General features: G+C 43.1%; 1 protein-coding gene across 4 annotated transcripts; it reads left to right on the forward strand.

Annotated features, from left to right (window-relative positions):
* The first annotated feature begins 1068 nt into the window (after positions 1-1068).
* On the forward strand, positions 1069-19820 carry RHOH (ras homolog family member H). 4 transcript variants are annotated; one of them, XM_084518412.1, is made up of 3 exons: positions 1069-1304; positions 1465-1522; positions 16630-19820. In XM_084518412.1, exon 3 carries the CDS (start codon positions 16857-16859, stop codon positions 17430-17432), a length of 576 nt encoding a protein of 191 aa, XP_084374538.1. In that variant the 5' UTR covers positions 1069-1304; positions 1465-1522; positions 16630-16856; the 3' UTR covers positions 17433-19820. The 4 variants fall into 4 exon arrangements, with proteins under 4 accessions (XP_084374538.1, XP_084374537.1, XP_084374540.1 ...); XM_084518411.1 differs by lacking the exons at positions 1069-1304; positions 1465-1522 and adding an exon at positions 7707-7921; XM_084518414.1 differs by lacking the exons at positions 1069-1304; positions 1465-1522 and adding an exon at positions 9748-9873.
* The last annotated feature ends 4037 nt before the right edge of the window (positions 19821-23857 follow it).

Below are 23857 nucleotides of genomic sequence, written 5' to 3' on the forward strand. Positions count from 1 at the left end.
CAGCTATTTATATTTTTGGCACAAACTGCGTTTCATCTACACATAAATTATCATTTTGTTTCACATAAATTATCATTTTGTTTCCTTTCTGTTTTATCTTGTAATTTGTTGATTTTAAATCATTCTTGGAAGCAGTATAACTTTATCTTGGAATGCATCATGCCAACATAACATTTATGTGGACAGATTCACTAGTTCTCTTCACCAAAGGCTTCTCCTCCTGCAATGAATACAAAAAGCATGGCTTTAGACCTGGATGAGGCAGCCCGATCTTGCTACTTCATAGCAAGAGATGGTCAAGAATGGCTTCAATGAAACCAAAATATTTTCTGGAAAGGTCTCAGGTTCCATTTTTCTGCCTCGGAGGCTGGTTGTGAAGCTGCTGGGCAACCCTGTGCTTGTGTATCTGGCTGAGGACCAGCCAGCCCCATGCGCTGGTCAGGACTGGGGCCCCCAGCATTCAACTTGGGGGCCCCCATCCTGCTGTGCCAGGGCTCTCTGGCTGCTTCAGGAGTCTGGGACAGGGATGCCCTGATGGCAGCGCCATTGCCTGCTCGTCCAACGTGGGCAGCCTCTTGTAGTTCCCTGACCAGTGCAGCCAGCTGTCCTCCCTATGGGAAGGGTGGCAAGGACAGAGGGAACCCCATACACACAGGGCTTGAGTCAGGAAGGAACATGCAGGGAGCTGGGAAATGGGAGCTGGGAAATGCTCATAGTTCCTGCTGTACAGACTGTAGACCAGGCACTTGAAATCCCAAAACTAGCATTGGAGCCTTGTGGCAGGAAGGCTGGAAGTGATGATAACCCGGCCCGCTCAAGCTGTCTGTACTGGGAAAGGCACACTCTGTGTTTTATTAAAAGCAGGGAGTCATTCCAGCTTGCACAAAAACATGCCAAGTGTTACCATACCATGTTACCAGCACGTGAATCATGTGCAGAACCACCGGGCAGCTGTGGCTCTGCTCCTCTTCTCCTGCTCGTGGGGCTGTGCTATGCCTCCAGCAGCCGGAGCAGAGGCGGCCGGAGGAGCAGCAGCCTGCAAAGAGAGAGCGTGCTGCAGGCTGCCGGCTCTGCCTCCCTCCCCCAGCTTCGAGGAGCGGGTTTTTACATGCCACCAAAGACATTAAGACATTCGCGCTCACACGCCAACCCACAACAAAACCCACACAGGCAGTGCCGAGGAGCTCTCACCAGGAAGCTGACTTACCCTAAACCACTCCGCTATTTCTCGTCATATTACATCTGGGTCCCCTGTCACTGCCGCTGCCGGATGAGTGACCCAGTCTCCGGGACTTATTTGGCCTGTAGGTGCAGAGGGCCCTGCTCACCACTTACTTTTTTTTTTTTTTTTCCCCTCTTCTTTCTACATAATATATTTTTTCTAATCTGCTAAAAAAAAGTCTGCCTGAAAACCCAAGAACACAGGTCTTCATTCTTCTTTTTTTCTTCCCCTATCTCGCCCAGAATAGTTGACTTCCGTAACGTTTATTTTTCAACAGCCTCTTTCAGCTTCCTGCGCCTGGTAAGTTCTTTGTCTTTTTTTTTTTTTTTCTTTCTAAATGTTGTAAAGTGAATTTATATTCTGAATCAAATCCATTATCTTTAGTTTTACTTTTATTAATAACATTGTGAAATGGATTTACATAATTAGTTCTACGTAATTAGTTCTACTTTTAATACCATCCGTTAAATATTCAATATTGTGATATTCTGTTAAGCAGTTGTCTAATCCCAACCCAGGTCATGGATCTTCTGGAGTTTTGTTTCCACTTCAGCGTAAAAAGCCCTCATATAAAAGTAGAGAAAATGGTGCGATGGGCTGGGCAATGCCAGTATTTTATATGTTAACTGACAGAAGAAAAAAGAGAGAAAACATGAATTATTCTAAAAATGGTGGGCCTGATTCCGGTTCCCATTGCTGTTGTAAGAAACATGAATGCAGGAGCGATAGGCACATTAAAACTCAGAGGATGGCTTTGTTCCTCCTTTGCGAAGTATTTCATCATTAGTGGGAAACTGTTCTGCTTCATCTTAAAAGTTTCCAAGCAAATTTAGTTGTAAGTTTTATTGTTTGAATTTGAGAAAAGTGACATTCAGGTTCTTAGGACTGAAGTGAGGTTTGAAATATGTGTAATTTGCCGACATCTCTGTCACGGGCTCCGGTTGCCGCCGCAGCCATGCCCCGTTGGGCGTTAACAGGCATCTCTCTCTGCCTTCTCCTGAGATGGAGGGGCTGTGCCTGCCATCCAAATGGCCGCGGGTGTAGCTCTTTGCTTTCATCTCACCCCCACAGCATCTTCTCGGCTGCTTTCTGAGCCAACCATGCCATGATCATGGTGTGGGATCCCATTAGAAAGCAATGTGTGCGCATGCACGTGTGCACGCCTGTGCACACACGTTGCTGGATCCTGCTCACTCCAACTGCATCTGGCAGTGGGATGGTCTTGTCATGTTGCCAACGAGAGACAGGTAATCTAAAAGGTGAATGAAGAGGGAGCTTACAGAGGCTGGAACCGTCCCTCTGGCACAGGTCCCTGTGAAAAATCAGAATCTAGCTTTAAGGCTTTCTAACATTCAGGCCTCCCATGACTGCCCGTGTAAGAGGACAGTCGCTATACCTACATGCAGCACAGCAAAACAGTGAAGATAGAACTATGCTTCCAGAAGGTTACTAAAAATACTTTTCCAGCCCGGTGACCAGCTTCCAGAAGAAAAAAAAAAGGCTTTAAGACTTTCTGACTTTTTCTCGAAGCTGTGTTTCTCTTTGTGGATGGGGCGGGAGTGGGGCCATGGTGTCTGGAGGACGCCAGCTTGAGCGCAGGATTTACCCCGAGGAAAACACTTGTGTGGGGAAAGGTAGGTTAAGAGTGATTATTTGTTATCAAGCAGGTCTGCTGGCATATTTTAATATCAATTCACGCGCTTCTGCTGCTGCTATCAGAGTGAGGTGGGATTGTGCATTGCGCTGTGTGGCTTCGTGTTTTACATCTCTAAAACCCGCCATTCGGATCAATGGGTGTTTGCAAACGTTCCGGTAGAAAAGACCACCCATATACACCTACGTGACGTTAGGCTGTGTTTTAATGTCAGTTTTGGAAGGCAGGTCTGAAGACGTATCACATGAATGAAAGTGAGCACAGACTTGATGAGGATACCACGTTTGGGCCTTGGGTGGAAAAGCCCCATGTGCACTTGCTTCCTACTACACTGAGAGACAAGGCCTTGGTGAGGTCTAATGCCAAATTATATATTCACTGGTTTGGGTGTCAGGAACCAGGAAAAACCATAGTTCTGTACGTATAGAGAAATCGTGTAACCTCTACTTGCTGTCTAAGGTCCAGAGCAAAGAGTTATAACAGAAAAAATGGGCTTGACTCTCATGTATAGCAAGACACAAATTCATTGTCCATCAGCAGGGCAAAGTGGCTGTAAGTTATTGCCACTTAATCCTATTTTAAGGGAGTTACTGTGCCAAAGTAGATAGGCTCATTGCAGCGGAGAATCAGGCCTCCCATGACCGCCTGTGTCAGAGGACTATCATTCTACCTACATGCAGCACAGCAAAACCGTGAGGATAGAACTATACTTCCAGAAAGTTACTAAAATACTTTTCCAGCCCAGTGACCACCTTCCAGAAGAAAATGTTTATATGTAGAAATTTAGCAGATCTTGGCTCAGCTGCTCCACTGGGAGTGTGAACTTGGGGATGAAAAGGAAGACCTCTCCCTGCTGTGTGGGCCCAGCAGTCTCAGGGGCTGGCCCTAAAGCAGCAGCATCTGATCACAGCTGCCAGTGGCAGTGATATCGGGGAGGAAATCGGTTACACAGCTAGATGTGAGCTGTATTAGTCCTCGGGGTGTACACGGACAATTCTCAGAGCACCCAGAGCCTGCAGGAAACGAGCACAACTTGTGCTGGCGGCCTTGCAGGCTGAGCCGCTGGCCCACCCTGTAGAGCTGCGGGGCTGCACCGGCGGAAGCGCCTGTGGCCTTTTTTGGTGGCACTTTCAGATAACCTGTCTGGAGGTTGCCTAGACAGAGAGATGAGAGTCTGCCCTTTCTCCTGCTGCTGTTTCTGTGCCTTTCTAAATACATAGCAGCAGCCGCTGTAACAGCTGTAAATGAAGAGGATTCTCACTGGAAAACACCTCTTCTCTCTAAAACAAACACCTCAATGTTCTTCGTAAAATGTTGGTGCTATGATTCTGTAGCTTTATTTAAAAAACAGGCGAATATTTCTGAACTCATGGTTCAGGTGATTAATTCAATTTGTATTTGATCACACAACAATTATAGTCTATTTTCTGTAATGCTTGAGAAGAAATAAAAGGAATAACTTGCCTGTTTCAAAGTCTTAACGTGACATTTCAGGCATCACAGCACACACCGTAACATCATTCCAAATTAACTTCTCACTTTCTGGCCAGTGGTGTGGTTTTATTAAATCAGCAATTTTCAACTGTTTCCTCAATATGGAAACAGCTAACACCTAACAACTGAACTATGGCTTGGGATAGCCACAGTGTAGTAATCAAGAAAGGAAGTTGGCTGCAGCTGTCTCAAGCCCACTGCTAAAGCATTATGCTTTAAAATCCTGCACAGGATCACACAAATATAACAAAGCACTGTAGCAACAAAATCTGTGGGCTTCTCCACAGCTCTTTGCAAAACCAAATGTGGTTTCATGTATATTTGGCAGAATTTAGTTGTGCTTCATTTCTGATGTCAGTGAAAAATTGGAAAACCTTCCTCATCTACCCAAAGATTTGATGACAGTGGAAGGAGAGATGTTCGGAGCCGGAAAATCCTCTGCAATGTAGCACTGAGTGTGAGCACTGGAATTCACTGGTTGAGGCCTTGGTGTATCGGGTCTAAAATGAGCAGCTGCCAGAGTAGTGTGGAGTAATTGTCCCAGCAGGCCTGGAGGCTGTGGTGACGGAGAGATAGGAACGCGGCCTCAGCACTCACTCTGTGCCCGTGTTTCTCCAACAGAATGGAGAGTTGTTCTTTTCACACGAGGAATCATATTCAGTCCTCACGCTCAGAAGCCACGGAGAAGAGTAAATTCCTCAATGGTGAAGGTGGTGTTGAGCTGGCATGCTTCCTTTATCTGATGAAATGACCAGCTGTATGACCCTTCTGGAAACCACAGGATTTTGCTCTGGCTTGTTTTTTTTTTTTTTTTTTTTTTTCTCCAAGGGGGGCCATGATGATACAACACGTAAGAAAGACCCAACGTGTGTCGGAAAGGGAACAAGCACTTCGCCCAGCAGAAGTCAGCACGAAGGGCTGTGGTTTTTTACAGTGCTCCATGTCACTTGTCACACACAAACGTACAGTGGAGTGGTAGGCTCAACAACTGATGCTCACCCATTTGGGGTTGTTTTACCAGCTGGTCATACCTCTTTTCCTCATGAGTGACAGGCATTTGCTTTTGAAGGTTATCCTGGTTTATGTCAAAATAGAGGTAACATTGGGTGTCCTACTGTACAAGTGTGAGAACAAGACCCCCGTGTAGCTTAGCTGCTTGGTTATCTCCTGTGCACAGTCACTGAAATAACACGAAGCCTTTCCATCCAAAAAGAAAACCTTTTGTTCTTCTTTGTTGAAAGATGTCTTTGGACATGCAGTTTATTTGCAACTTGTTTCTTTTCTTTTTCTTTTTCTTTTTCTTTTTCTTTTTCTTTTTCTTTTTCTTTTTCTTTTTCTTTTTCTTTTTCTTTTTCTTTTTCTTTTTCTTTTTCTTTTTCTTTTTCTTTTTCTTTTTCTTTTTCTTTTTCCTTTTCCTTTTCCTTTTCCTTTTCCTTTTCCTTTTCCTTTTCCTTTTCCTTTTCCTTTTCCTTTTCTTTTTCTTTTTCTTTTTCTTTTTCTTTTTCTTTTTCTTTTTCTTTTTCTTTTTCTTTTTCTTTTTCTTTTTCTTTTTCTTTTTCTTTTTCTTTTTCTTTTTCTTCCACCAAATAACTGTGCTTAAAAAATGGAAAATTCTTTAGAGTTCAAAGTTATTGAATTAGCGACATATTTGAATATCTATTAACTTCCTCTCATCATCTGTGCACTTGTGGTTTTCTCACTACAAAAATATTTTATAAAACATGTATCGTAAAAATCCCTCATGTAATTTCTTTTGTTTTCATCAGTTTAAATGCAATGCAGGTTTTAAAATTCATGTATCTTTCAAGCGGAGTTTTAATTCTGGATGAAAAGCTGTTGTGTAAAATAGCTGAGTTTGAATCAAGTCTCCCAGGATTCAAAAATAAAGTATGGGAAATGTTTGCATAATGCTCAAATGTAGCTCTCCTAAAATATCTTTTCCTTTCATTTGTGAGATCATTTTCATGCAAAATATGTAAAAATTAAGGAAAAATGTAAAATGTTCCTTTCTATGCTTCCCTCTGAAAAACAGAAACTCTGCAGTAAGATTTATCAAAACGTGGGGATTTGCATCTTTAAACCAACGGAAAGCCAAATATATGTCAGCTTTAAGTATCTGAAATGGCTTCACAAAGTACTGAAGTGAAGAACAAGTGAGAAGGATTTATATATTACTTTTGGTGGCAGAGTCTTTTCTCCTTTTAACCTATTGCATATGACCCAGTGCTGTCTGCAGTATTATAAGTTTTATTATCTTATATAAAAGTGACAGGAGATTAAGTTTATACCGGAATCGGAGAAAAATGAAGGGAAACAGGCCCTGAAAGATATAGTCTGTTCTGGCATATGGTTGCTGTAAGATATAAATCAATGAACTGCCAGGTAAAATCTGTACCAATTCCAGGAAAAAAAAAAAAAAAAAAAGAGAGAACTCTTTAAAGGACAATTTCAATTGTTGTGTTCATAACCGAGCATAGGATGTAGGCAATTTATTGTAGGCAAGTAGGCATACCCATTTAATTTAATTTACTACAATTAAGGAATTCTAAGGAAGCTATTTAGCAAGAAAAATATTTTTCTACCTATCTCATAAAAATATATATTAACTCTGCTTTTATTCTTATGCCAGGTACAATGTAGGAATACTGAGTTGTGGGATAGACAGGGGAAGGCAACTGCTTTATCCTTTTAATTTGTTTTATAAATGAAAAAAGACCTTAAATCAACAAATGCAAGAAGAGTCGTGACAATCGCATGTTTTGTGTTGTGCCTTCTACCTGCAAAGTGATTGAAATTATTTCCAAGCAAGCACTCAAAATTTGTAACGTTTTAACATATGTGCACATACACATAAAATTTAAGAAATGAACTCAGAAGAATGGCACTTTCCCTCTGGCTGAAATCTAGACTATGATTTTAAATAGTCTAATATGTACAGAGGCAAGAGAAACCTTTTTGTTGCTGGCTCTTCTTAGGGGAAAAGTTAAAAATTTCAGCCAGTTTCTCAGTGTTATAAAATAAAAAAACAATCAAATTACTGTTGCTTACTTCATCCTGGCTTTGCTCATTAACTCGAGAAGGTTAGCATTCATCAGGACAGGACTGAACAGTGACATGCAGTAAATACGTGTTCTTCCCAAGTAGTAAAATAATAATAATAATAAAAACCCACAAACAACATATTTTAACAAGAAGGCAATATTCTGAATTGTTTGATCAAATGATGCTTTATTATTTGCTGCTCAAAACCTGTATACATTCAATACATTTTATTCTTATCACAAAACATGCAAATCTTCTGTCAAACTTTGGATAATTCTGTTCTAACTAACATTTTCCTCTTCCACCTTGACCTCCCACTGAAATCAGTCTTATGCAAATACTGAACTTAATGAACACGGAGAACCTCCCGAGGTTAGGGGAGAAGATCTGGGCTTGAGAACCTCCTTACTTTGCGATAGGTAAAAACTGAGCAAAGTCAAACCCAAACAGACCTCGGAAAGTAACCTTGGCAATCTTGTGAGAGATCCGTGGAGGGCAGAGGAGAAATGGTAGGATGATTTTTTTCATTTTTTTTTTCCCCCAGCTCTTGAGAGGGTGTTATGCCACCTGTAGTGTTCATATATTAGCTGTTACTTATATTGCTAATGTTGATTACTTCGTAGTGTTTAAAGAACCTGGTCAAGAGGGTTGGGTACTGTGCAAGCAAGGGAGAGAAGCGCAGTCCTACCCCTGGTTAAAGCTGAAACATGTTGAAGGCAGCCCTCTCTGCTGCAGTGGGCTCGACATGGGCCCTGAGGGAGAAAAACCCCTTTCGCCTGTGAATGCAGGTGTGTATGTGGGGTTGGCGGTTGTTAGCTTTGGCATTTTACCACGCTACACATCTGCAGGAGTTTGTACAAATTGATGCATCTCCTTAACAACAAATTATCATTACAAATTGTAAAGATGTGTCTAAAAATTTAACAGCTGCATATACAGTAGAAAAGTAATTATTTAAAATGTATTTCTATATATTTATTTGCACGTGAAAGACTCTATGATCTGTCAGTTATATCTATGTTAGTGCAGATCTTGTTATCCAGATCTAGCTGAGCAGTCATTTCTGTGTGTGTATACAAACACACATACATACCTATGTGTAGCAATAACGTAATTTAAAGACCATGGTCTTTAAATTTTAATTTCAAGTCATTTCGATAACACATCCATTATTTGATGCAAAATGTACATGCAGATTTTAAAATGAGGGTGAGATATCCTAAACTGAATATATGTGTTTTGTATGCTGATCTATAGCAAAGTCTGCAGTGAACAAATACCAGTGTACATGAACATACATATCTATGTAGATGTATCTAGATACATATGTAGATACACAAGCATGCATGCATATATAGACATAATATTTTGTATATGGATGTATAGATTCATGGTTAATTTTTTAAAAATAGTTATTTTTTTAAATATATGCTTTTTAAAATATATTTTTGCATATGTGTGTATACACTTTTGCATTCAGACAGCAAATAATACATCATTATGCAAGAAATTACAATGCTTATTTTAAACTAATGAATATTAGTTATGTATGTATAGAAAATTGATACTTTATGACTATATCCAAATCTGCAGACGGTCAAAAATGTCCAAGCAGAAAGAGAAAAAGGGCTACTCTTTCTGGAAAGAGATTGCAATCTTTGTTAGAGATTGTAAATAAAAGAATACTTCATATTTTATCAGCCAAAAAAAAAAAAAAAAACAACACCAAACAACAAAAACAAAGCAAAACAAAAGAATCGAAGAGTTAAGCCTGCAAAAAAAATCTACAAAAATATGTTGTAAGTGCCCTTTTGATTTGTCTCAAACTTCAAGAAAGGTGAACTGTGTTAAAAGAGGATGTGGCATGAAAAATTTGAAGTGGTTTGGGGCCCAAAGCTGCAAACCTTTCCACATGTGAATAATTCTACACACACAGTAGTCTCATTGAAGTCAATTATCAAATTTTATGCAACCTAGAATATCGATCCATCAGCTCGGTCGCAGTGCAGTTAGGCTTGTGGGGGACATTTGCTTTATAACTGGGAGTCCATTCTGATACACCGGGTGGCTTTTCATGGGTACGGACAATAGCACTGTAGTCTGCATGTAGCGCTTTATCCATGTTCATCTCCAAGCATATCTGTATGTCCATCTGGACCCAAAAGTAGTTCTATACCAGTGGTGAATATATACACCTACATGTATATGTATATATATGTGTGTGTGTGTGTGTACCAAACCAGAGCTATGAGGGAATGCAGACGGACAGATGGTTGGCAAATGTCAATGCTCGAACACACACACACGTGTGACATTTGCACATCAGCTGCTCCGTTTCAGGCCGCATGTGTGCTGAGACTCAAGAATTTCTTCACTGTTTAAGAGCAGAGAAGAAAAGCTATCACAGAGGAGGGTGGGAAGGAAGGTGACATACCCCGTATCGTACAGATGGAAATGCTTGGTAAGTGCAAAAGCATGTGCAGCACGTTGGGCACGACATGCTGCTCCATTTCTGCTGACTTTGGAGGGTATTGGGCCAGGCTGAGGATGGCACATGGATCAGTTGGCTGTGAAGGGGTTAATTCCCTACAACAGGCTTACCCAAATTTTACTTTGGAGAGGATGCAACCTTTCTCCTGAAAACGGGTCAGTTTTTAAAAAGCCTTGTAGCACCTCGAATACCGCATAGTCTGTAATTTACTCCGTCATGCCATAAACACGGGAAAAAAAAAAGACTTCAGACTCATAGATTGAATTTTGCAGCAGGTACTTAACACAGCTGAATTGAATTCTGTTGGATTTAGGCTCTCTGACTGATACAAGAGAGTCTTACAGAGTTTTTGATAATTTTTCGAGTAGTTCTAATTACTTATGTTCATGCCTAATCTGTAAGTAGCTGAATTAAGGTGTGATTAGTCACAAATAAAGGGCTCTTGAAGATAAAATAAGTATTTTCTTTATTTAATTGGTTAACTAAAATGAGAGTTGAATAGTTTTTCTCAGTGACTATAGTAAATTGAATAGATCTTCAGAAGAGTCATTATCCATTGCTTATATGTACTAATTATGGTACTGTTACTAAAGTAACGAACTACCAATTTTTAATTTAAACGACAACATTATGCAGCTTTACACTTATGTTCATCTTTGTAAGCAAGTGTGTAAATATGTACATTTACTTACAAGAAAAGCTTTCATCCATTTACTTGGACTTCATATATCATTCCAAATAGCATTGGTCTAACTTTGTCATTGTTTCATAGCAAGATTCCCCGGTCTCAATATGAGGGTTTTTCTTTTAAATCTGATGTCTTGTGTTCCCTGGTTAATAACAAAGTTGGCAACGTGACTGAATATTTGATCATAAAACCTTTTCTTCAGTTTCAGTTGTTAAAACTGCCAAACAAAGAAACTGAGGTTTTTATTTTCAGGTTTTGTATTGATCCAGCAGTGATTTTTGTAAAGGTTCCTAAGAAAGTGTTGGTCCATTCTTCAAATTTGATGAATTAGATTTTTTTTTTTTAGAATTTCAGTTTTACATTTTTTTTTTCCAAAATAAAACATTGAAATTCTAAAAGAAGAACAGAATTTCAGTTTTGCGAATAAGGGAATGACAGAAAAATTTCTAGGTATTTATGACTGCAATTTTTTTTTTATTTTTATTTTTTACTCTGGAAGAAAATTGTTTTTTGAGATGAGATGAGATGAGATGAGATGAGATGAGATGAGATGAGATGAGATGAGATGAGATGAGATGAGATGACAAGACATCCTGACTTTGACCATATGGACTCGTTGCATGTTGCTTGCTCTTCTAGCTTTAGGAAGCCACTGCGGGTACGATTGTACTTAGGGATAAAATATCTGTATAGCGGCTCTCATCCAAGCTTCTCTGCATCTTCATAATTCTTTAGAATAGAAAAACACATTGAGAGATAACCTGGCAGTTAATCTGTCTATATCATAAATACACCAGGTGACTGAAGCACCAGCAACCAAATAACCTGCTGTCTTGCTCTTGGGCCAGGGAATACGGATGGATGCTGCGGTTGTCTGCTTGGAAAGTGAGTGGGTTGAATGCAGATTTTTTTGATGGAGTAGTTTGGGGAAAATATGCAGCATCTTGCAAAGGTGCGGGCTGTGCGCCAGTTCCCCTTCATGGCAGCGGTACCACCACGGAATGGCACTGTGGACTGAAATGGTGACGCTGAGAAGATGAGAGGCTATTTCCTAGACTGACAAGGCCGGGGTTACTTAGTGCTATAGACCAAAATCATTTTAAAATGGGGTCAAAATACAGGAGGTAGCTAACATGAATGTCAGAGCATCAGGTTAATGATTACATGACAGGAAACTGCAGCAAGGGGCCAGCGGCTTGCAGACCAGCAGCAGGCTCCAGGCAGGCCGCAGCTGATGTACGAGTCTGCAGCAGCCCTGGGCTGCGGCGGCACAGGCCCCTGCAGCAGTCTGGAGGTTTGTGTCTGAACAGAACAAGTACAGTTTGCCCATGGAGTTGAAGACATGGTAGCATGATGTTGGTGACCTGGTGATCCAGACATTCCACAGTGTCCATGGGGACTTCGTAAGGGGGGCCAAATATCTCCCTGCTGCATCTTCTGGGTGCTGCCCCTCACAGTTTGTCTGACTTTTCTTGATTTTCTGTCAGACCTCCTCCTCCTTCCCCTTCTCCTCTTCCTTCTCTTCCTCCTCCTGCTCACGGGAGTTGCTCTCAGGCCCCACCTGCACCCTGCAGCACTCAGGGCACCCATGGAGGTGAAGGTGTAAAGCCGTGCGCTGTTCCGGTCAGTGACAATAGTCTCCGTATCTCCTTCCTCTCCTTAAGGGCCTCTAAGCAAGAGACACGCTTGAAGTTTTTACGTATCCGCAGTGTAGTTGGAATGAGCATTGATTATAACCAACACAGTGGAGATGTGCTGTAGACACGCTTCTGCAGACCCCATCTCCGTGTGAGGTGGGACTGCGCAAGGATTAATGCGTGCAGGCAAAGCCAATATGTGCAATCGAGCATTGCACAGCCACTGGAAGTCTCTCCAGTGGTTTTCAACCCTTATTTTTTTTTATTAGTACAAATATTTTTACTTCCTTGCAACATCAGTTTTCTTCAAGAGCTACTGTACACAGTGTTCAAGATGAAAAATTAGCCTGCTTTCATCCTGATATCAACAGGAACTGTACTAAGACATAAATGTGGTAGGGACCGGATAATGACAATAATAGCATGTTAATTGCTTTAACTCTCTGAAGCATTTTGTGGCTGCCAGATCAGTGCAGTATCTGAGAAGCCTGTTGTGTTGCCTGCATGATTTTGATTCTGTATGAGCTCATCCCTTCCAAATCCCAGCCTACCTGGTGCTGCACAATACACAGGAGAGGGTTTTGAAATCAGGAGATCCTGACCCTTTAGCTTTTCTCCCATCATAAGGCATTGTCCGCTCCCTGCAGGTGTTTCACCACAGTGAGCCATGCTCACAGTAACCTTGTAGTAGAAGTCAGAAATGTTTCTGGCAGAAATTAAAATCCCATTTGGTTCAGCCAACACACTTACTTCTTCTGATACAAGCAGTCCTGCTTTTGTGCGTTGGTAGATTTGTTTCAACAAACATTAGATTAGTGTTTTGCGGATGTATTTTCATGTGAATCCTCCACCCTCAAGGAGCCTGGAGCTGCTCTGCTCCTCCTCCCATACTGTCGCATCCCATATCATATTCATCCACGACCACATGTGAGGCATTTACCTGTGTGGGACTGCTGGGCTGAGCAAAGACAGCCAAATGCACAGCATCAGGACCAGGCCTGAGGCAGCTTGCTTGAAAGCAGTGAAACAGGACCTCGTGATAGGAATAAAATCCATGGGTGCGAGCACTGCAGCATCGTGCTGTCCAGCAGGATCCCACAGAGCAGCTGTGGTGGGGCTCTGTCATGGCCCTGTGGTGCTGTCCGTGCTCTCAGGGAAGGACAGGCCACAACTCTGCTCTCTGCCTCCACCAGAAACCCCAACCCTGCAGGCTGTGAAGGGTTTTGGGGAGGTGGCTGCCTCTGCTGTGGGTGCCTGGGGTGATGCCTCTGTCATTACCTCAGGGCACTGTAACCTCACACCCGCGTGAGGCCCTCTGCTTCAGACAGAGGGCGAGAAAAATGGGAAAGCGAAGCAAAGCATTGCAGAGACATAGTTTCATAGACAATACGGTATCTTTGGAGAAACTGGGTTCTATCCGAAACTGTGCAAGAGTATGCTTCGAAGCTAATCCCCAAATACATAGGGTCGCTATTCATAATGACTGTATCAGAATTAGACATAAATTCTCACACTTGACATTATAAAAGCTCTCACCATATTATTTAAGTAAAATTTTTGTTTTTACAAGTGATGAAACCATACATCGAAATAGTGTAAAAGAAAATACACGTTTCTGGAATTACAACATAGACTTGATAAAATTGGTAAAATGAGGCAAACCAAAGTGTTGGAACAAATCCTGCAGTAGGTTAGACTCAACTGTCCATGATTAGAAGGTTTTGTGCAGTCTTTTAATGGGTGTAGTATGCTGGACTGTCAGAGCAGGACTGTCATATATAATATGAGAAAAGGGAACAAAAAGCTTTTGCAAATATTTACACAACCGGCTGTATACTGGTGCATAGCAGCGCCCTGTACTGGCCTGTCCTCTAAAGGACACAGTTTTCTACTGATGTCTCATCTAAAGGTTTTTCCACTAATTGAGATGAACTTGTATACTTATTTTAACTCATCCTCTCCTATCCTGAGGCTGTGTCAGTGACAGGCTATGTGCATAGTTTAGAATAGCTCTTCAGTATCCCAACAATATGAGCTGATGCCTGAACTCCAGCAAGCTGCGAACAAAAGCAAGATGGGGACCGCTGACTGCAGTCTGTCCTCTGGAGCAGAGTAGGTTATGTGCAGTGCATTTTTATAGACCCAAAACAATTTGCTTTGAAAACGTAGCCGCGCTGTCACGCTATTTCATCTTTTATGATTGCGTGTGTCGACTAGCTATGTACACTAGCTCTCAAAACCCTTTTTTTCGGCTTTAATCATTTATATATTTTCTTTTCAAAATAGCTAACAAAATCAGGCCTGGTTATCTTCAAGCTGAGTAACAGAACAGTCTTTTTATCCATCTTCTTCTATTTTGGCTTTTATGAAATTTATGATTTGTCGGCATTTGTGAAAAGTCATGCTTTGGGCATTCCAACTTTTTCCCACATTCAAATATAAATAAAATAATGAGGCTAAAGGCATTAAAGACTACTTGCGCCAAAGAAATGTTTGTTCCAAGGAGAAGACCTGGTACACGCTAACTCTCCTGCGAGCACATGCTTTTTTCTGAATCACACACTACCAGCTTGTGGTGAATGGTGGTGTTTTAAAACTGTACTGCTGACACAGTTTTGAAGTAGAATACCCCATAGGAAAGATGATGATGCACTTAAGTAGTTGGACCACATATCCTGTGCGTACTTTTTGAATTGTCATAGCTGGATTTTTTAAATACCTTCTCTAATTCCCTTGAGAGCTTGCTTGGGGAATGGAGTAGGGCTCAGATGAAGCATGAAAAGCGAATTTCCAGTGGCCGCCACCCCACCTTTAACTCACAGGGCAGCTCGTTTCCCAGCAGGCAGGAATGAATACCTGCCTCGGCCTCTATCCTGCTTCCCAGAAATGAGCTGAGATGACGAGCGTGTGGCCGTGCGCGCAGGCCAGGAAGCGCCGCCTGTCGCAATGTCTCCTGCAGATCCTCGTCACCCTGCCGAGCACAGAGCTGCCCCACAGCCTCGGCGCCGCCTCTATAAAGCAACGTGCTCCAGCCAGGCCCTCACACATCGTCTGTTGGCCGGGGTGTCGGGTGGGAGGAACGCGGGCACGCCGGCAGCACGGAAGGAGGTAGGAGGCCACCTTGTTGCAAAATGGAAGGAGGGGAGTTGCCAGCAGCAGTTGTCAGCGCCTGTGCCATGTGCTCTCTAAGCTTGCCCAGCACTCTTCTCTTCTTTCCCTTTGTTTTTCCCCTCTGTGAAGTAAGACGAAACTCTGAGCGTACTCGAAATGTGCGGTGGTGGGGTTAAGGTGGCAAACCTGGAGAGCGTTACTGTAAGGTGGTGGAGATGCGTCTGGTGGCCCTCATTCATTTCTGTGCAAACAACCCACAGTCCGACTTCTCTGTCCATATGTGACAGAGACAGAAATATATTGCCTGTGTAACGCTAGCAGGAAATTTTGAAATTATCCAGCGATATTTTGTTTTAACCAGTTTTGTTGAGCAGAACTAATTTTCCTTCGGTTTTGCAGTTGGTGAATTTTGTAGCGTTTTGTGTGCAGCCCCGTGTGAGCAGCGAATCTTGCACACAGCCAGTGGGGAAGAGACAAATGCTTTCAAAATAGGAAAATTTGACTGAATGCTGGCAGGAGCTCAAAAGCAATTGCACACTACGAAGAGTTACTCTCAGTTTGGTTTTTCAAGAGACTAAATGTCAGGGCAGCTGCATCTCCTTCAGATGAAATTGTCTGACTGGGGCAACACTGGTGGTGTGGCTTGCTTTGGCTCGTGTTATCTTGCTTGTTGGAAGTGATTTGTAAGAAACATTTTGAACTTTTTTTGGTATTTTCACTGTGCATCCCACATTTCTTTTGAAAACTGTTAAGGTTCATGTCAGTCAAGATCTGCATCTGAGGTCTTTCCTCGTCGCAAGCAGTTTGGCATCGCTGCTCATTATAGGATTGCTTAAATAGTCAAATCAGTTCATGAAGTGATTTTTTTCTTGTGGATTCCACCTTTAGGGGACAGGGGTATATTTTCAAGGGAATCTGAACTGATGGGTTGGGAGGAATTCAGGATTTTTGCAGTCTTGGTGAAATTCAGAGGCAGGAAATGTCTCACCAAAAGCAGCTCGGTAAGATTGTACCAAGTTAACTTGATTTTATTAGTTCTTTAGAAAACTGGAGGGAAAAACCAGCTGGTCTCAGTGCAGAACAGCAGGGGTGATAGGACTGTTATCCCTGTGAAGCATCAAAAAGGCAGCTACACACGCTGCCGGCTGGGAGGGACGGCAGGGTTCAGCGTCCTCCATGTAGCGTAATCCCCACGGCTGTCCAAGGACGTGTCCAAGGAACTTTATCTTGATGGAAAATAACCTGTTCACTGTGGGTTGCAAATGTTAAATTTTATTTTTACTCTTCCAGAAACATCGCTTGACTCACTGAAGAATTAAAACTGACAGCACCGCAGAGCCGTGTGGGAGAAAAGGGGATTTTAGACTCAAGTGACACAATCAAGTCTTGAGGAGTAAAGACATTTGGATGGGTTCTCACCAAATGGAAGTTATCTAGAGAGCCCCCAAGACCACTGCATCTCCACATCGTGCTTCTGCTGCGCCGAGACAGTGCTCTTGGCCCTGGACGTTAACAAAATGCTGGATTCAATCAAGTGTGTGCTGGTGGGGGACTCTGCGGTGGGGAAAACATCTCTCTTGGTACGTTTCACCTCCGAGACTTTTCCAGATGCCTACAGACCCACTGTGTATGAAAATACCGGAGTGGATGTCTTCATGGATGGAGTACAGATTAGCCTCGGTCTCTGGGACACGTCTGGCAGCGATGCCTTCAAAGGCATTCGCCCCCTCTCCTACCAGCAGGCAGATGTGGTGCTAATGTGCTACTCGGTGGCAAACCACAGCTCCTTCCTAAACCTGAGGAACAAGTGGATCGGCGAGATCCGCAACCACTTGCCCCGCATCCCCGTGCTGGTGGTGGCCACTCAGACTGACCAGCGCGACACGGGGCCCTACCGCTCCTCCTGCATCAGCCCGATGGACGGGAAGCGGCTCGCCCAGGACGTGCGAGCCAAGGGCTACCTGGAGTGCTCTGCCCTCAGCAACCGTGGCGTGCAGCAGGTGTTCGAGTACGCCGTGCGGACAGCAGTCAACCAAGCCAAAAGGCAGAACAGGCGGAAGCTCTTCTCCATTAACGAGTGCAAGATCTTCTGAGGGCCGCCAGCGGTGGTTTCGCCTGCGTTCGTTCTCTCTGTCTTCTCACAGAGACACTGCGGCAGAGATAACGGGGGGTGAACCAAAGGAGGACTCCTGGCAGGACCACAGTGCAGGTGCTCCTGCTAAGACAGATGCGTGCTCTCTCTGATCTGTTCCCCCACCCAACACACACACGGGCACTATCTAAAAATGACGGGTGCAGGGGAATGCAGCCCTGTGCTTGGACTTTGCTGTCCTGGACTGGAGGATTTACGGACCATAGCCGTGCTGATTTTGTTACTGGTGTTCCTCAGTTGGTGGTTTGTTTGCGTTTATTTAATGACAAACTTCTGCCTGGATCAGCCTCCCCTTGATATATCTATGTAGAGATTTTTTTTTTTTACTCTAAGAACTTAACATATAAAACATGACCGTTGTATATCTATTTAAAAGAGTCTTGTTTTTGCTGTTGTAAAATCCTGACACTTTGTTTTCGTATTTTGGAAGTTCTTCCTCATATTTTGGAAGTTCTTCCTCTACCTAACCACAGAAGCAAATCATCCATACAATAAATGGCCTGCAGGCAAGCCGACCACTTCTTACACATGCCTTAGTTACTGCACAACAGTGACTGAGCCCAGCATGTCCAGCATAGGAGCAATTAAAACGTATTTGGTAGATATTTGTTAGTTGTCCCATGGCCTTGTGAGATTTATATTGTTATCATAGTCCTCTTCCTAGGAAAATGGAGACCACCTCAGGTCAAAAACAGGATGAAACAGGAGGAACATAACTCAATTCTTCCTAGACCTGACCTAATTACAACCCCAGAAGGGCTGGCTTGCAGTCAGGGCTTGTTTAGACACATGGGTGGGGTGGCAGAGACAAATCTGTACTATCTTCACCTCTCATGTCTCCGACATAGTTTTGGAGGCAAACGATTTCATTCTCCAGGGATGAAAGGTATTTTTTCACGAGCACTAAAATTCTCACAATATTTTAGTACATTTTTTAATAAACTGTGGTTTTAGTGAAACCAGTGACCTACTATAGTAAAAAACTAAGTATGTGGCAATGTTGAACGTGCATATTTAGAAGGCTAAATAACATTTTTGGGGGGTTTGAATGGTAAGAGTAACTGCCTGGGTTCTATGAAGCAAAGCAGGTTTTGCACCCTGGGGAACTTGGCAGGTCTGAGCATCAAATCCTGGCATACCGGCTTGGGCCAAGCTACCCTCCTGCACAGAAAGCCAGGCTAAGGAGGTGGAAACTCCGGGTGTCTAAGAGGACTCTGCTGGAAGATGTAGGGGGTCAACCTGCCCTGTTGTACATTCCTTGTGAGCTGTGGTGCCCCCTTATCCTCATGTTATCTGCACCAAACCCGCTGCCCCACATCATCCCTCGGATTTTGCAGACCTGTCTCATCTGTAAGGTTTCTGCTGCCCTCCCTGTTCTTCAGCTAGCTCAGAACTTCAACTAACTCAGAACTGGCCCTTGAGGGGCCTATAGCACACTGCCATGGAGGATGGTGTACAAAACCGTAGGATGATTCTCCTTCTCCGTGGGGAACCCAAGAGAACGAGCAGCATCTGTTCTGACTAAACCCTGACTCATGTGTTGCAACAGGAATGGATGCAATGGCTTTTCTAAGTCAAATCCAAGGTGGGAATTCAGGAGTTACCCTACTGAGAAAATAATCTATAGCTGGGTTCTAATCTACCTATAGTTTATCCCTAAAAAATCAGTTGTGTGCTCTTCTCCATGCTCTGTTATACCTCTGAGCTTCTCCATAAAGAGAAATTCCAAATGAAATCGTCCTCCTCCAAATCCTAGAGAAGATCTCATTTGTGATGTAGGTGAGCAAGTATCTGCATCATGATCACCTTGAATAGCAGTGGTGTGTAGGACACTTGAAGTTGTAGTCACGACAGCTCCCAGCCTGGTGAATGTTTACCACTCATCGACCTTATTCCAAGGGAGGCTTCTGGTCATTAAAACATGTTGGACTCATGTGAGGTGTCTATATCAGCTTCAAATCTTTGCAAGCTTCTGCATCTGAGTACACAAGATGAGGGCTCCCATCACAACCCATCTTTCCCGTACTCCTCTCTTTCTGACCCCTCTCTTTTTAAAACTTTACGTGTATATTGCAAATCCTTTGCCCCCTGAAACACTAAAACTGACGTGTTTGTAAAAGAACCCGAACCGCCTGATAACTTATGCTGTGTTACGGAAGTAGCTAGGTATTTGCAGTCTTCAGTTAAAAATATTTTGGCTTTTGGAAGAAATGTTTCTATATCTCAATTCTTGTAATGCGTCTTCACTGAAAGTTTTTTTTTTCCCCTCAACCCTAATTTAAAAGTAGCCATTGTTACTGTTTGAACATTAAAGAACATGTGCAAAATATCACTCTTGTTATGGTCCCTTTTTCACTACCTGATTTAATGTCTGTTTTCATCAATGTGAAACATTTTTTGAAACATTTTTTGCCAGCATGTTCTATTATATGGTGGTGTGTGTGTGTGGTCTGTCTGTCTTTCTTTCTTTCTTTCTTTCTTTCTTTCTTTCTTTCTTTCTTTCTTTCTTTCTTTCTTTCTTTCTTTCTTTCTTTCTTTCTTTCTTTCTTTCTTTCTTTCTGTTAAGCTTTGCTTACAACAATTTATGCTGCTGTTTTTATGTGTTGACAAACAGTAACTGCTATGCCAGGATGCCCTGCTATGGTATCCATCACAGGATGCTGGGATTCGGGGAACAGAAAGCTCCAAAGAATTGTTGTGTCAGAAAAAGCTGGATGAAAATGTTCACACCATAATTCAAAATCCCATTCTATCTATATTGGCTTCACAAAGCTTGTGATAATATGTTATAAAATGATGAATTTTTCATTGCAACTTGCTGAAGCAAAATGGATGGGCCTCCCTGAGCTGGCAATATGGGATGCAGAGGGAATTCAGGAGTGGCTTGATATACTCTTCGCTGTGCATCCTAGAGCTGGTGTGAACCCACTGAAAGTTGGCTGAAATTTAAAATCAAATTGAAGAGAGCAACAGGGGGATTTGAAGTAACAGTCACAGAGGGATCTGGGTTTGGCATTATGCAAAAAAAAGAACTGTTTCCAATTTTCACAGCCTGCTTATTTTCAGGCTCTCAAAGCTAAAAGGCACTTTTCATTGGGAACAAACTGTGAGACACATTATTTCAGTGTCCATAATTATGCGGCTTTCGCTGGGCTGATGTGCTCAAAACGTGTGGCAGCTCAGAAGCAGAGTGACATCTGGACGTGGCAGATTCTGGCAGAAAACCCTGCTGGGTCCAGGCGGGCACTGCTCGTGCTGTAATAGCACCGCAGCCTGCATGGACCCGCGGACCCGCACAGCACCTTGCCCATGTCCACAGCCAGCCCTGCGGGAGGACAGACAGACAGACAGACAGATAGACCTGCTCTCTCCTCAGGCCTCATCCTGATCAGAGGCTGACCAAAGCCCTGCGATGCCAGGCTGAATGCTCCTGCCAAAAAAGCGCCGCCAGCGCAAATCACATAGCTGCTTCTCTTTATTTCTGAGAAATACTAATCTCTATTTGAGTGATTCAAGATGTTGGGCCACCTCCTGTTTTCTCTCTCTCTTTTTTCTTTAGATGAAAAGATATTTCCTTTCAACGCTCTGAATTATGCAAACTTGAAAATGTCACTCAATGTCCCCCGCCGGATTTGGCCGAGCAGCTCACTGGGGTGGAGCCAGCGCTTCTGCAACCGCGCCGTGTATGCGGTGCGGATGGCAAGAGGCGGGATGGACAGCTTATAACTCCCCCAGAAAAACATACCAGGGTTATTTTGTCAGCGTCACTTGGGCAACGGGGTCCCTGGGTACAGCTCTGTGGTAAAAACCCAATGCCAGTATTCAAAATACATTCAAATGACAGCTGGGCAAAAGTGTTTGGCTTCTGAAATGAGGTGCAGCCTGGTGGCTTGAGCTGCTCTGGCCAAGAGGAGGAACCTTGCCCAAAAGTTCCCTTTCTGACGTTTCAAACTTTTCACTTTATTACTACTTTGTTGCTAAATTAACTTTGTCTTACTATTAAAATAGGTTGAAAATAATGAAAACAAAAAAAGAGAGAAAATATTTGAAGCAAAATGAGAACAGCAACAGCACCGCTGTTTTCATTGCTATATGACTTCTCGTTTTGACAGAAAAAGATCCTTTTGGGTCACTATTTTTTTAATGCATTCTGCAAATTAGATAAAAAAGTTTAATAGATACACAATTATGATTAGAACTGGAAACTATTATTTTGCAAAGTATGGTAAGTATGGCCTACGTTAAATACAAATTTCACAGCCTTTTTGTACTTACTTGATCTATGTCATATGACATAAATATTTTCTAAGATTAAATAATTAAAATGTTTCATATCCCCCCAGTTTTATATGGGAAATTATTTGAGCTTGTTAGATGTAATTGCTTTTGTTTTGACAGTCCAATATTTGCAATTAATAGTTTGCAAATATTTCTGTAATTTTTAGGTGTACTCTGCAATTGCTAAGGTGTCTGACCACATACTAGCGAATGCTTGTGCTGCATTAACACCTGTTGTCTTTTTATACATGCTACCACCATGAAATAAATCACCACAGGGATCAGATGTGAAGAACAAAGAAATGTCAGCATCTGACATCTCAGCTTTCCCTGTATTACCATTGTATCCAAGTGAGTACAGCTATCAAAATAATTTCAAATAAATGGGGCAGTTCATGTCGCCTCACTCTTTCTCCTAATGCCTCTCTGACAGAGGGCCCAAGTGTTGGTGACAAGGATTAAAAATAAAACAAAACATTTCAGAAGATCAGAACAGCCTGTCCCTGCCTTTGTGAGTAAGTTAACCACTTCGACTTCATTAAAAGTCAGTTCAGCCTCTGGAAACAAGCCGGATATACGCGCAGTTGGGTTATCTGGACAGCCTTGTTAGAAAACGCTCTCTAAACACTGTGATGAACTTTTTCCTCTGGACGTAAGGAAGCACGTTTTATGTCTCAGAGATCTCCCTCACAGCTGTAAGTGAGAAAAACCCAGGTGAGTTATCACGGTGCACCTGCTCTAACTGACCTCCTGCGTGTCCTTCACATTGCACTCTGAGCAGCCGGCTGTGCAGAACAAACTTCAGGGAGCAAACAACCCTTTTGCACATTTAGGTGTTTATGTTGCCGTAACTGCTTAACTGTAGCCATGGTGGCCAGCATGGTTCCTCCTGCCCGCGGGCACCAGGATGGTGAAGGAGCAGCACCACCGTAGGGCAGCCCTGCCTGCACAGCCAGGGGCAGGGAGATGGCCCTGGCCAAAATCTTCCCTTCATGGCATGTCCCTTTCTGGCACCTTCCTTGCAGAGTCCCAGGTTAGTAATTAGCAAAGAAACCAGAGCTGTTTTTGCCTTTCTAGTTATGAAAAAGTGAATGAGCGACGTCTTGCACCTTCCACAAGCAGCCTACATGAGGCTCACTGAGGATTTCTCTCACCGTTTCTCTCCCCCCGTGCAGAAGTCAGCATGATTCATGCCGGGGTGGAGCAGAAGGGCACAAGCATGTGTGTGTCAGTGGTTGTTTCTGTCTCTGGAAAAGAGGAAGGAAACGACGACCGATGCCTCTGCACGGTGTGAGGTGCTCGCCTGCCCGCACCGGCAGCATTTCCAAGAAGCCTCTGAGGGGGTGCCCCGGGCCTGCACCGTCCCCACAGAGCAGGACGGCGGCTCCTGGACATGAGGCATTTCCCCGTGGCCGGGGCTGCCTCTCCACAAAGTCCCATTGCTGTTTTTGTGCCAAAAAGGGAGAGGTTTTTGGAGGCTTTGCTTCTGCTCACTGCCTGCTGCAGAGGCTTGTGGTTGGGCTCCGCTCGGGCTGTGCTGCCTCTCAGCTGTCAGGTCAGGTACAGGGGACGGGTGCTCATCAGCCTGTCCCATGAATTAATTATGTAGGAACAACTAGAAGGAGACTTCTGTGTCTTAACACTGATAACACTCAAGCAACTGCTGAATTTTCTCTTTCTCAGAATACTCTGCTCTTTTTATATATGAAATGCTAGCTGACTTTTTGGCTTTTGTTTGTCTGCCACCATAACATCAGGTCTGCTACTTAAAAGCCAGCGCCAGAGCCATGAATGATGCTGGGTTCAACACAGCATGCACCTGAGTAAGGGCTGAAGGTCACAGGATTACATAAGAGACTGGTTTAGGTTTCACATGGATCCTGGGCATTTAAATACACACATATATTTAATTATCATATGGTATATGGAATTTGTACCGGTATTTGATCTGTCATAGAGCTGTTGAGCAGCTAAGCTAAAGCTGCAGTCTCAGCTCATGATTTGGGCATTGGATTAGACAACTAATGTTGCTGTTTAATCCCTCTCCCATCACCGACTTCATAAAGCCAGGCCAAGTCCAGTTCAGTC

The sequence above is a fragment of the Aythya ferina genome (assembly GCF_964211825.1).
Source record: "Aythya ferina genome assembly, chromosome: 4".
NCBI lineage: Eukaryota > Metazoa > Chordata > Aves > Anseriformes > Anatidae > Aythya > Aythya ferina.